The 15,115-nt window shown below is 41.8% G+C and overlaps 1 protein-coding gene across 2 annotated transcripts in view; it reads right to left on the bottom strand.

The window, feature by feature from the left end:
* The window catches only part of sdccag8 (SHH signaling and ciliogenesis regulator sdccag8), a 48,972-nt gene that overhangs the window by 29,297 nt on the left and 4,560 nt on the right, over positions 1–15,115 (bottom strand). For both annotated transcript variants that reach the window (XR_009648604.1, XM_060872157.1), the window contains exons 10-13: positions 14,470–14,622; positions 12,571–12,705; positions 12,063–12,179; positions 11,773–11,915 (exon numbers count right to left, since the gene is read on the bottom strand). Coding sequence is in view for 1 of the 2 variants with exons in the window: in XM_060872157.1 (XP_060728140.1) it covers positions 11,773–11,915; positions 12,063–12,179; positions 12,571–12,705; positions 14,470–14,622 (548 nt within the window). In the remaining variant the exon portion in view is untranslated. The remainder of the gene's footprint in view (positions 1–11,772; positions 11,916–12,062; positions 12,180–12,570; positions 12,706–14,469; positions 14,623–15,115) is intronic.

Raw genomic sequence — 15,115 nt, 5'->3', positions numbered from 1 at the left:
GATGAGAAAAGTTGGCTTACAGTCGAGTGTCTGGACACCGGCAAGAGGGAGAGGTACACCATTGTTCTGCTAATGGCTCTGAGTGCTTGACTAAGCAGGTGAGATGGAGCATGTGATTCAGAGGTTATGCATGATGGAATATGAGGACTATCTGAAGTGACCTTCCAGCTTTGTTTTTGATTGTAAAAATAAATAAATATTTTTTTTTTTTTTAAAAAACACGTGCTGTCATCTCTCAGTGTTCCTAAGACACTGTACTTAAAATGTGGTCACATGCGGGACGCTTCACTCAAGCGACAGATGCACTTTAAAGACCAGTGACAAGCTAATTTCAGCTAGCGGAGCACCTTGAACCTGTTCTGCTGCCATGCAACCATCTACAAATGAATAAAATTACAGAGAAATGATATCATAGGAGTTTCTTTTCATATACCGAAAGCTGTGTACAGGAGGTAGATAGAGCTCAATGTCTACGCATCACGGACACCGGGTCCAGACTGAGTGAACCACTGAATTTTACCCATATTATATAAACTTATTATGAATTATTATTTAGTTTCTTTAAATCACCCAATCAGGGAAAGCAATTGATTCTTGGCACAAAACCGTATGCTGTAGTTTATGATGTACAAAAGTTTAGCAGCATTTAGTAAATGAGTTACAAAACGGTGAATCCTAACAAAGCTAAGTGTGATGTGTTGAACACAAATCTTATATACACTGTAGCCCACTGAGAAATCAGTCCTATTATAAGCAGCATAGACACACTATAGCTTCCTGCAATGCCTGCAAGAATAGCTGCCCGGCTACAGGAGGTGCAGTTCTGAGGTCTACTGGGGCCAGTCAGAGGCCGTGTCTCCCAATGCCAGGTCAGGGTGTGTTTTCGGCGTGTGTTTGCTCACTGGCGGTAATAATGTGAGCGAGGCCTAATGTCTCGCGGCCGTAAGGTGGCTTTGGGTGGTAGGAAGCTCGGTGGCTGGGTGCTGGTGAGGGGAGAGGGCCGTGGGCTGCCTAAGTGGGCACTATTCAAGCTGTTGCCCATTTGATTTGGAATACCACAGACTGCTCGTGCGCAGAGTTTGCAGCACCCCGCGGTGCACCGTGATCCTATGCCAGGAATGACCAAATGCTACCGTTCCTAAAATGTGCGCAAATTGGAGGCAGCCGGTTGGCTTCATCACCGCTCGACAGTACATGAAGAGACTTTGCCACCATTTGTATGGTAACACATGTGCAGGGGGAAACTTTACAAAGTGCACTCGTACCGCACGACGGGAGGAAAAGTTAGCTGAACCGACACCTGCACCATGCAAATGATAAAACAGCATAAAGCACTCGCGATCCGATTAGAATACTGCATGATTTAACATAATCAAGTGCTGATTATCCTTCGGTGTAATACAAACAGTGAAAGTGAACAATCAAGAAGTAGAGAGCTGTAGTGGAGAGAGAGAGCGGAGGTTTCTATGTTAATGAAGTTGTGCTACAACAATGGCACTTTATACAACATGCCTAGTTATTATCTATCTGCCTAAACATGCAAGTATACACTGTTGTTGCCATGTAGGTGCAAACTGTTCCAAGTTAACTGCTTGCATTAGACTTCGGTATCCTAGTTTTTATAATATTTGGAAATACTGAATAATGATAATTATATATATGTGTAATGAGATAGAAGGTACGAAGCAGATGTGTAATTACACAAATCCTCTCAATTATTGCTTATGTTCACACCAAAAGGAATGAAAGCCAATCCATACACAACATCAACGACATGGTAAACAGAAACACACATTATTTTTAACTAGTGATAGCAAATGGACTTAAATTAGTCTACCATAGAACAGATGGGCAAACGCAAAGCACTGATAAATAGAATCTGTTAATTAATTTCATACGTAGTTCATATCTAATTTAGCACATCGTCCCAGTGCCAAGTACATGATTTTTTTTTGTTGTTGTTGTAATGTTTGGTATTTTCTATAGTCACTCACTAAGTCACAGTAACTCTGTGTCTTATGGAGCATAAAGTAATATGTGAAAAAACAATACACACATACACACACACACACACGCGCACACACACACACACACACACAGATACATACACATGCTCATACACATACAAACACACACACACACACACACGCGCACACACACACACACACACACACACACACACACACAGATACATACACACACAGATACATACACATGCTCATACACATACAAACACACACACACACACACTAAATCTCAGGTGTTTTGCTGCCTTTATGGAACCAGTTATCACACTTCTCTGACACACACACGCACACACACACACACACACACACACAGACACACACAGACACACCATCCCTCGGAAAAACCACAGAGATGAAAGATTCCAACCTGCCACCCCAAGTCACATCTGCTTTCCACACACAACTATTTACTCTCCATCCTAACTGCTCCTAATGCCGCTCCTATCGTCCCTACTACCCCCCTCTATCTCTCCATCTCCCTCCTTCATCTATCCTCTCTCTCTCTCTGCATGCTCTCCCCCCTGTTTGCTGCTCCCTCCCACCCTTTTTCCTTTAACTAAACTGGCTCTGGCTTCCTCCATCTGGTCCCCTTTCCTTCAGCAGCCCCGCACCTGTTCACACCTCCTCTCCTGTTGGACCGCATTGAACATTTTCTCCGCTGCCAGGGCTATTCTGGCACCCGCAACCTCTCTGTCATTCAATCCATCTGTCAGAAGTGAACTTTGTTTACCACCAGCTTCTGCTTTCTTCTTCAAGAAATGCAAAGCCCCCTCAAGGTCAGTGGCAAAATGAATTGCAGTTGCCACCGATTTACAAACAACCCCTTCTCTCTCTCTCGCACTCCCTCCGGCATGCACAGACACTTTCTGGAGCTGCAAACCTTCTGTAACTAACTTCCTGTTTTCACCAATATGTCTCTTACAGATAGTCATATCGGTGGAGATAGCACTTAGAACATAACATGTTCACATAAGTGTGTCAATAATATTTGCTCTAATGCAAGGAGCAATAGCTGGCAAGAAAAAAACTTCATAAGAAGCAAAAAAAAAAAAAAAAAACATTTTGTGTAAAACCTTTGATACAGAAGAGCAAAGCACAGAACTGAACACACAAGAGGGAGGATGAGTGAGTGAGTGAGAAAATTAAGGACAGAGTGCTTTCCCTGGATGAAATGGCATGTGCCAGTGATGGTGTTGATGCCCGGCTCTAAGCAGGGGGACACATGGCCGGAGCTACGGGCCGACCTGCAGGGTGCTCATGCCAGACACCCCACCTGTACCACCTCTAACCAAATGTGCCCGCCAAAAGCCCATGTGTTTGTGGTAAGAAATCAAAACTAAGTGGGGAAAAAAGCAACAAAGCCACTGAAGAGCACAACAAACACGTGCCTTTAAACCAAAAGAGTGTCGGGATGGGTGAGTCTGGCGGCGACATCCAGCACTTCCTCTGCTCTCTCTCGTGAGCTTTGTGATGAACTTTATCTGCCAGATGGAGAAGTAGAGCCATGCTCCATGATGGGAAAATGAGAAAACTGCTGTATGTGCGTGCATGTGTGTGTGTGTGTGTGTGTGTGTGTGTGTGTGTGTGTGTGTGTGAGTGTGTGTGAGAGAGAGAAAAAGAGAAAAGAAAGCATCAATTATTGAACTTGTAAACTATGAATTCATAGCAATGTTTCCATTCAACATTTCCATTCACCCTGATGCAGGGTCGTGTTGGATCACAGCCTGTCCCAAAAACACTGGGTGCACGGGGGGAGAATTCACCTCGGATGTGATGCCAGTCCATTGCAGGGCACCATGCGCACACTCATTCACACCTAGGGGCAATTAATAGTAGCCAATCTGCCTACATGCATATTTTTGGACAAGCGGAGAACCCAATGGAGGACACCAATGCATCCACGGGGACAAAGTGTGGGACCCTGGAGCTGTGAGGAGGTGATGTTATAGTGTCTGCTGCACTACTGGGCTTTCAGTAAACATTCCAATGGATCAAATATCCACAGGCAAGTAAAATTCACAGGCAAATAAATAAATAAATAAATAAATAAAAAATCTATTCCTATTCTTACTGCACCAATTATCAACACACCGAAACACCCATACACATTAAACTGACAGGATACACAAGCATACTTCCAGTGACCAAGAAAAAAAGTGTCATGAACACAAAGAACAAGGAAGAAAAATCAACCCATCTTCCAGAAACAGTAAGTAGGGCACTCTCTCTGGGCAGAGCTGGCCCAAGTGAGAACAGTTGCACCCAACAGATTTGCCTTCACTTTGCCTCGGGGACTCATAACATTCTGTCCTTTGCCAGCGTGCCTGACTGAGAGCTAGGCCATGGCACTCCAACGCTGCTCCATGGCTTTCCTTCCTCCCAAAGTCATTACTAGGACTGTTGAACAATATAAAAGAACTTAAAAAGATACATCATACGATTAAATGCGTTTCTATAGTCAGGCATTTTTGGAGGACGTTTTCTGCATTTGAACATTAACTTCGTAAAATCGTATGTTTAACAAAAGTATGAGGGTGAGTCAAATAAAAAATGTAAAAGTATGACTGCGTTGAATCAAGTGGAGGAATGTTCAGTTCTGGACACTTTTGTGACACTTATTTGCGATAAATAAATAAACTTTCGTGTGCAATACTAAATACTGACCATGCTCATGTTTGGGTTTAGATATAATCCTAAATAATAGGACTGGGCATTTTTAATGATACCACATATTAGCTGGATTGATTCTGATTTCTCAGGTGGTTCGATCATTTTCCATAACAGCAGCTCTCACCGAGGTTCCAGGCGTTCATCCTTCACTTAGAAGACACTTCACATAATCTTAACATAATCTCAGATAAAAAAAAAAAGCTATAGATATAATACTGCATATCTATATAAAGATATAATTGGCTACAGGAGAGGTTAGGAGACGTTTGGAAGGAGTCTCCAGTGTCAGTGTTCAGGTTTTCCACCACTGTAGTTTTCAGGATTGAAGAGCGGCTGATTGTAGATTGTAATAACGGCAACTAACGTCTCATTAAAACATAAAATGTAAAATAGCTCAAAAGCATGGTGTGTCATTCTTATTAAATTAAAAAAATTGCACTATTGTCAAATTGCTGTGGTATATGAGGAACAAACACTTCTTTATGTATAGGTTATTGGAAAATAATAAACTTTCCACCATCCCAGCATTGATTATTATCATATAAATATTAAAGCATTTATTAATACAGATTAGTAATACACTATTAATTGTGGTTATGACTACATATTTGGCCTACAGCTACTACACCCAGAAGCATTCTGCTCCTGACAGATGAAGGAAGCTCTGGCACTGCGTAAGGAAAATCAGGTTCAGAGACCGTGTTCTCCCGGGTCTATACAGGCTCCCAGTACTGAGCTGCAAATGAATGGCACACATGTGACCGCCTTGAACTTGGTTAGGGCGTTAAATAATGGAGTAAATGACTGGCAAATGAGTTGAGGTCTTGCTCAATTGAGAGACATAGCCTCTGGCATGGCATCTTGACTTACAGGCCAGCACAGAAGCATGTCGAACCTAAGATAAAGAGGGGAAGTCACCAGGAATACATGACAGCGTCACAAAGTGAGACGTCTAACCCTGTGTGTACGATCTCTCAGAACGAGTGCAAGTGGTTGTGAGTTTCAGGAAAGCTATAAAGTTTTGTCCCAAACTTTCAGCCTTTTTTCCCCCCTCACCGTACATAATATTTGTTGTCTAAAGAGCCTTGCATACAATCAGTAATTAACCATAAGTGATAGTAATGGACCTGTTTATTACATTGAAAAATGTGACCTTCTGTGCCTTCTAATAGTCACATAATAAGGTGCCCACATACACTAAGTAAAAAAAAAAAGCTCAACTAAACAAACATTTCTATGTAACACTTGAACAAGGGATAATTAAACCCAAAAACATTATACTCAAGAAAAGGAGTCCAGCCAAAAACATGGATGATGCTGATTTGCTCATTAATGATGAATGTGAATGCATGGCAAAACAAAACCTGTCAATATTTATTGTGTTTAAGTGTAGAAATCACCAGCAACATATTTATATAATACTCATATAAATTTGGGAGTAAAAACGCATGCTTGTGTGGGATTGAGACAGTGTGTTTTCCATAATATAGGAACAAAATGACTGAAATCGCAGTACTTAAAGATCACAATGAACCACTGCTGAGCTACAGATACACTTAAAACCACATACCCAAAAAGTTCAGTATGTAACAAGAGGGAAAGAATATGTTTCAACTTGTACATAAAAATTAGACTTTTACAACAGAACAATAGAAATATGCTTATTGTTGTATATAAGTATATTATTGCTGCTATGGCTTTTACAGTAACTGAAAGTCTGGACCTGCTAATATAGTTTAAGGTAGTTTAAGGAGTTCAATCTGTGTCTAACTTTGAACACCCATGATAGTTATCAATGCCATATATAAATATGATGTAGTCTTATAACAGTTATATTACATTTACAGCATTTAGCAGACGCCCTTATCAAGAGCGACTTACATTTTATCTCATTTTTTATACAACTGAGCAATTGAGGGTTAAGGGCCTTGCTCAGGGACCCAGCAGTGGCAGCTTGGTGGACATAGGAATTGAACTCACCTTCCGATTGGTAGCCCAACACCTTAACCACTAGGCTACCACGTCCCAGATAGGATCTTTTTAGATGACTTCTTTTTTGTTAATAACAGCATTATAGTCATGCCAGGTTAAATGCACAATTGGCTGTGGGAGCAACATGCCTTTGAACACATGATGGCTGTAAAGCAACCAGGGAATTAGTTGTATTAGTTGTAACTAATAAGGAGATTGTGTGACAAGTGACTTTCCTTCTATTAGGATTTCATAACCTGGATGACTGGATGATGAGAAGAATAGACTGCAGATGTTACTTTAGATTGTGTAGCACATACACAGAAGATGTTACACCCATATACACAACTACAGTAAACTAGACTTTGGGGCAAAGCTGAAGTCTTTCAAACAAAAGGCCATGTGATGTCACGTTCAGAGAGGTCGAGAAAGACAGAAGACAAAGGCTGTGGTCCGGCCCTGTGCCACATGAGAAGGAGGAGTGAGGGCCTGCAGCCTTGTAGGCGAGGCGTGAAGACGTGGCAAGGTCTCATGCCAGGCCAATGGGCACACCACTGTCAACATCATGGAGCTCTCCCGCCTGGCCGGCAGCGGTCCCAGCTGCCCCATCCGTTACTGTCTGATTAGTTCTGCTAAGCAGCCCCTCCCCTCCCAGCCCTGCTGCCATCTGCTTCCCCCAACAAGATGGCTGCTGCCCAGCACCTCGCACACCGCCCTCCTACCTGCCAGTGCCCGCGCCCGCCCTCGCCCCAAAGCGCGAACATGGCTTCTCACGGCTGGCGGCAGCCTCCTTTCTTTTTTCCCTACTACTTTTGACGAAGGGCACAGGCTTCGTTCTTTTGTTGCCCGTCGGATGGTACACGCACCTCCCACCGACTTGGTCTTGCAGCAGTTTGGTGGAGCGGCAGACTTCACGCACAGTGGCAGCCTCCCTCTGGCATGGATCTGCATCTGCTCGCTCTTTTATTCATTTTCCCATTCTCGCCTATTCGGGGGATTGTGCTCTGCCCTCCCACACACACACAAACACACACACAAACACACTCATGTGAGGTTGAAGGAAGGCAGAGAGGCGTGTAAAGTTTAATGGAATTCTGGGGTGGGATGAGAAAGTGCTTTACGCCAACGCTGCAGTAGGTCTTCGGTGCTTTATGGGCTTTAGAACAAGAACTTTTTCAGAGGACAAGTCAATGACACTGTCAGCATAGCGCAAGAGGCCTCATGATCATCAGTATTGGAGTTGCTGAAACACAGTTGCTCAAAAAAACCCTAAGACGTTGTGTACTGCCCCCTCTCCAGACCTCAGTTCTGCACATACTACACACCAAACACCCAATTAAATCTAAATGCTTTAAACACTTTCATGCATCATGTCTATTTCTGGAGTGTGATGAACCACAAACACATTCACTTCTAAGGCCATGTGTCATCTCACGCTGCAAGCGAAATTTCAATTAGGCCTCTGAAATGAGAGATTTACTAAAAATAAATGTTTTACAAAGCTTTAGCACAAACAACAACCGCAAAAAAAAAAATATATAATAATAATAATACATGGCTCTCTGCATTCTGGTCCAAAGCAAACACAAAAGCATTGACTTGATAGGAAAATATGGAATGCAGGACAAAATCATGTTCTGCTGTATCCATGTTCACACTAGAGTTTAAGTTTTTGGGAAGAAGTTTAAACTCCGCTGTGCATAGTAATAAAGATGTACTTGATGTCTCAGGATGACGTGGGCACTTTTAAACAATCCAGTCAGATTACACCACAGACAAGAAAACGATAATAAAAAGTCCAGGATTGATTTGTGTCTTATGCACAGGTGGTGATGAACATGTGCTAGTTTGATATGTAGGATCTGTGATACGCGGAGTACGTAGTTCTTTGGTCATAACAACAGGTGAGGATATTTGTCATGAAGGCACCAACGCTTAGAGTGATGGTGTTCGGAGTCCATGAACTAGTGTCCATGGCCAGTATTGCTGCATTCACTGATAGAGACTTTAAAAATATGTTTTGTAAGGTGCTCTGGATAAGAGAGTCTGCCAAGTGCCATAAATGTAAACGGAAACTCTTAGCAAACCCAGAGAGGCGAGCAAGTTGTGAATCAGAAGGCGAGAGCCGCAGCGAGTGTATGCAGATCTTTGGCTTGCGTGTTTTTTCCCCTCTTTACACGTTGCGGGTCTGCTGAATGTTGTGAGAGTTTGGGGGCGTGTAAGTAATAAAGGGGGGTGGTGGTGGCGAAGGGTGGGGGGACAAAAAAGGCATAAGCAAACAAAAAACAAACAAACAAATGGAATAAAGTCTGGGCTCAAAGCCGTCAGAAGGCGGAGAACAGAGCGGGGGGATTAGGACAGATCCTCGGCTGCACACCGCACAGCTGGCTGATGATCCGATGCTGGAGCCGCCGGCCCTGTCTGTCTACCCGACATGCGCCGGGGGGCTGGGGAGCCCGGGAGAGGGCCCAAAAAAATAAAGCAGCAAGAAAAGGAAAGAGTGAGACAGAGGGAGGGGGGGGGGAGAAACACAAACAAAAGACAACTGCTTCATTTGCGTCCGTTTGGAGCGAGCTGTGATCACTCGGGCTGAGATGAGAACAAGAAAAGAGGAGAATCAAAGGGCAGCTTCAGAGGCCTCGTTCACACGGCCACCCAGCAGGGTGTCTGACGTTCCCGCTCTCACACGAGCTACAGCTGATCCGTCTGTGTGGAGTTGGTATAAAGCAAGAGAGAGCTGCAGAAGACAAGTCTTAGCCCCAAGGAAGACAAAAAGAATGGACAGATGTCTGATGCATCTGTGCACTGTGGCAGGTCCAGAGAACCTGCTCCAGCAGTGCACATCCACCACACACACACACACACACACTCGTACACAAAAGCTAAAAACCTCTGTGCTGCCAACAGCCAGGCTGGTCAGCGGCTTAACCTCTGTGATCTTCAACAGGCCATTTTGTTGCCGGTGTGAGAGCAAGTAAAGAGCATTTAAAGGACAGAGTCGTCTGCTTCACTACTGTTCCTGCACAGACTACCCACTGGGCAAACAAACCTCAGTTTAGCACTAATAAATAATTCAAGCTGAACACTGTGCTGGCTAAACCAACAAACCCTGTTTCAGTCATTCATAAAATTCTGAATCTAGACAATTACACAAACCATACTTTATTGCAGGGATGTGCTTTGCCTGCCTTAACCAATTCTAGTTTTGGTTTCCTTGTTTCCTGAAAAAGATGAGAAGTCCCAAAGTCTGGACTCTGTGGTTAAAGTGTAGCAGCATCAGTGCAACTGAGACAGTTGGCAGCATCAATCCTGCAAACGAGTCGGGATAAAAGTTTCAGCGCTTCTTGGAGGACCTAAAACAGTCCATGTTCACAAGGAGATGACACATTATTATTACTATGCATGATATTTTAAAATCATAATTCCTATTATTATACATACTGCATTGTCATTTTCTTAAAAATAAAGAGCAAATGGGATTGGACCTCCCATGCCATAAATTCACTATAAAGACCGCCTTACAGAAGGGATTCAATTGTGGTAAATAAGGTTAGGATGTTTAAAACAAAGGCTACGGTGCCTTTAACTTGGACTGAATGTTATATGACGGCGTGATTCATCAAAACCTCCACATTTCACAGTGCTCATCTGGAACAATAAAAGACTTGTGTGCAATGTGTCAAAGGAGTCATTTGAGTATTTCAGCCTTCTGTGATATGTGTTATGAAGTCCAGAATTGAATAGTAGACTGTGGATCTATACATTAAAAAAAAAAAAGTGGGTAGATACTCTTTGCTGTATAATATTCAAAATAATGGAAAACCTATTGGGTATTACTAATTATTTTATTGTTAACTGATCACTACACTCTTACGGTACAGTAGAAGAGGTGAAATGGGTCATGTGGTTTCTCAAGCACACAAGGACTTTACCAAATGTAAACAAATTGTCCAAATTACTACGTTTCCGAACAGCATGTTTCCCTGCAATACCTCATAAACAATATACGGCCGCGTCGTAATACTCGGTCATTCCTCTGCTGAACAGATGCTGTCCCTCCTCTGCAGCTGTGCAGCTGTCTCACATGCTACCTCTTGAGAAACAGAGCCTGGGATCTTATTCGCACCCATTGACGACAGCTCACTGCCTTACATCACTGCTGGCCAACACCAGGATCGAGGTAGAGGGTAAAGGAATGAAACCTACAGACACTTTTTTTCCCACAAATGCTACATCTGTGCAAGAGCACTGTATAGTCATGTAAAGAATTTAACAGGACTTTAACAGAATGTGCGTTCATATTTGCTGCGTACTTCATCTCGTGACCTTTGTCCTTTCTGCCAACAGAGAGCCACACAAGTGCCAGGAACAAAAAAAAATTCTCAAAAATCTTGCATTAGAGTAATTAAACCTGCAACCTGAGCCAAACTGACACACAGGTTCATCAGTAAAAGATTCTCAACGCACTTTGGCAAGATTGCATTAACACGTACCGCCCCACCACTACTCAACACAATGTCTGGTGATAGAACATGCCCTCGTGAGCCTGGCACTGTTAATGTATCCATGTTAATGTAAATTAGTGAACGTGTAAATTGCTGCTTTGCTTACACTAATCATTGTGAATTCATGGTGCAAAAGTGGTGGTGTAAAATTAGACTTCTATTACATGAGAAATCCTGCCTTTATTTTTCAACAATAAGGGCAACAATATCGGGATCTTTTCAGTAAACAGCGAAATGTATTTCTCTAATAAACAATCTCTTTCCAAACACAGCCGCTGTTGGAACTCTGCGCTCAAATCCTTAAGGCTCCGTGCAGAATTTTGAAGATCAGCTCTAAGCCTAACTCAGAAAGAACACTCAAAGTAGCTTGAGTGTTGCTAATTACCATTAAAACCAACAAACAGAGCACAGCACTCTGGTGACGTTATTTGGAGGGTCAGCGTGTGCCCGCTCTCTCCGGGCCTGTTCCCCTGGCACACGGTGTACTGTGGCGTTTTAATAAAGTACGGGTGCCTTCCAGCCGAGCCTCTGGCACTGTGCTGAGCACAGCGTGCGGACGGGCGCAGTGTTGTGGCATGTAATAGGATTAAGGGGGTTACCTGGTGAGGTGCAGTTGGCGCTGGGCGCGGTTCAGCCCCTCTGCCAGGCCGGCTGCCTCCGTCCGAGCTCGGCCCTCTGCCCTCTGGGCCTCCTCCAAACGCTGCTGGCTGCCACTCAGCTCTGCAACCAGCTTCTGCACTTCCTGAAACCCGAGAGAGAGAGAAAGAGAGAGAAGGGGGAATATATGTACGGCTTATTTTAATATGCTTATGTTCTGAATTATATAGCACACGATGCAGAAGGTACCATTCATATTTCTTTTCAACCCTGAACCCAAGCAGTCTCTTACCTGTTGTGTTAACTCGAGCTGCCGGCCCAGGTTAGAGCGAGAGTCCCGTAATTCCCTCTCAGCCTCTTCTCTCTTAAGCTGGGCCTGACTTAACTGGTAGCGCAGCTCCCCACATGCCTAAAACACAGTGCCATAAGCTTTATGACAAAACTGTTACATCCAGGATCACTTTTCATTACTGCAACATTCCTATTTCGTCAAAGTTGTCAGTCCAAATATCAAATGAATAAGAGGACACTTTCACAACTCTACACAATCCTACACAAGAGGTGAAGAAACCCAATTTTGTCATTTACATAGCTCTACTGCCATCTGGTGTTCAATTATTTCCATTACAATTAATTTCCCCGTAATCCATAAAACGCTAAATAAAACAAAAAAAATTACCATCAAAATTATGATTTATGTTTTCATGTTTTGAAATACAGCATGGTGAACAGACTAGAACATTTGTGGTGAAGGAGAAAACCCTGAGAGTTACTGAATTCCCTGTGTGTGCTTTCTGTACCCGGCTGTTGTCAGTCTCCTGAGCGGTGAGCTTCTTAAAGGCCTCCTCTAGCTGAGTGTTGAGGGAGTTCCTCTCTCTGTCTCCTCGATCCAAAAGTCCCTCTTGCTCGGCCACTTTGCATGTCAAGGAGGTCACCTGCAGCGCACAGAATGCATGCAGTGCTTTGAGACTCAATGCTGTGTTAAACCTGTAGAAACTTACATTTGTAATGGAAATTCTGACCTAAAATATACGCAGTCATGCATCAAACACACAATCACTGAGCTCTTTCTCAGAAACAACTGTACACCAATCAGCCAATCGTGTGACGGCAGTATAATGTATAAAATCATTTGGATACAAGCCAGAAGCTTCAGTTAATGTTCACATGGGGAATAAATCTCTGAGATCTCAGTGGCTTTGACAATGGAATGAATGCTGGAGCCAGACAGGTTGGTTCGCGTCTTTCTATGACTGCTGATCTCCTGGCATTTTCACACAAAACAGTCTCTAGAGTTTACACAGCATGATGTGATAAAGAAACCACAGTTCTGTGGACAGAAATGCCTCGTTGATGAGAGAGGTCAATGGAGAACGACCAGACAGGTTTGAGCTGACACAAAGGCTACAGTACAGTTGAGGTGAGCAGAAAAGCATCTCAGGATGCACGACAGCTTCTAACGCCTTCTTTCATCATGATAATACACCATGTCGCCAGGCTACAGTTGTCTTAAACTGGTTTTGTTAATATGAGAATGAGCTCTGTGCTTTTCAATGGCCTTCAAAGTCAGTGAATCTGAATCCAGTAAAACACATTTGGGATGTTGTAGAATGGGAGATTAACAGCATTAAAGTACTGCATCATGATGAAATCATGACAACATGACCAGAGTTCATGCCATTAAGAACTGAGGATGATTTAGTATAGTGTTCCTTATAACATGCTCTTATAACAAAAGCAAAACGAATCAAATCAAATGCGTATATACTGTGTATATATATATATTATATATATATATATATATATACATACATATATATATATATATATATATATATATATATATATATATATATATATATATATATATATATACACACACACACACACACACACATATATATATATATATATATATATGCTACCACTAGAGGGTAGCAAACATTACCTTGTTTTTAAAACAGTCTCCATTCACTAAGATTTTTCTTATCATAATGGTGCCATCATATAGTTTATATGAACACAAACATTTCCTGACCTGCCAAGAGGTATAATAATCATAATAATAATAATAATAATAATAATAATAATAAGATCTTCTTTTTTGGTATTTCTGCCATTTTTTCCCCCCAACCATACTGGTCTTTTAGCTCAAGCAAAAATTAAATGCAAATGGACATTATTTCACATTATTTCATCATCTGTATATTACATCTGTATACATCTGCTGCTGTATATTTCACAAAAAGCATTTTTTTTTGTTATTTGCACTCCCACACTTTATGTACATAACTGATCGTTCATATTCTATATTCATATTTTATATATTTTATTCATTCTATATTTATATTTTATACTCATTCTGTCTATATTGTATCTCATCGTCTGCATTGTTTTCTTGTATAGTGTTATTTATGTCTGTACTTTTGAGAGTAACAAACTGCTGGAACCAAATTCCTTGTGTGGGTCAACACACTTGGCCAATAAACCTGATTCTGATTCTGATTAATGAAAAGGAGTTTCTCAATTTATTCCAAAATATTCTCCATTAACCATGACAGAAACCTAGTGTGATGCATCTCATAAATATTTATCTATAATTATTAATTGGGGGAAAAAGACTCTAAGAATATTTAAGTGGTAGATCATTGTTAAAATTGGAAGGTTGCAGAATAATCAGTTCGGCTAAATGTACTGACCATCTGGGCGAGCTCCTCTTTCTCTCTCATGCTCTCAGAGCGAACTGCATCCCTCGCCTGCGCAATCTTCTCCTGCTCCAAAGCAAGTTCCTTCTCCAGTCTTTCCCTCTGTCTGGCCAGTTCAGCGAGAACATGCTCACACTGTACTAGTGCCTAACACCCAGGAAGAAAAACAGTTCTTGTAAGCACATGCTAAAAACTGGACTTTGTTAGGTTGATGCTTGATGTCGGGTACTAGATACTGACTGCACCTTAAAAATCAGTTGCTCACATTAAAGATAAAAAATTTCTGAAGAGCCGCATTTGCTGAACACGTATCCTTGTGTTGAAATCAAATAATCCTTTATATTCTTTTTTCCAATCCTGGCCTTCACACAGCAGCAAATGTTTGTCCACAAGAGTAAACAAGTAATAAAATAGTACATTAATAGTAAGTAATTTCTAAAAATTTAAAGCTCCCCAAAAGTAAAAAAAAAGAACATTTACAGATTTAATTCTGATTTCACTGAGGCACTAAAACACTGATGGTCTTAAAGCAACTGCTGTTTATTCATTTAATTGAATCTGCCATAATACATTTACACAAATTCTACAATAAAACACAGAGAATTATATGTTTACAATGAGGAAAAGAAGAAAGAAAATA

The sequence above is a fragment of the Tachysurus vachellii genome, chromosome 6 (genome assembly GCF_030014155.1).
Source record: "Tachysurus vachellii isolate PV-2020 chromosome 6, HZAU_Pvac_v1, whole genome shotgun sequence".
Classification (NCBI taxonomy): Eukaryota; Metazoa; Chordata; class Actinopteri; order Siluriformes; family Bagridae; genus Tachysurus; species Tachysurus vachellii.
The sequence above is the reverse complement of the archived record's forward strand: the minus strand, read 5'-3'. Positions and strand labels throughout refer to the sequence as shown.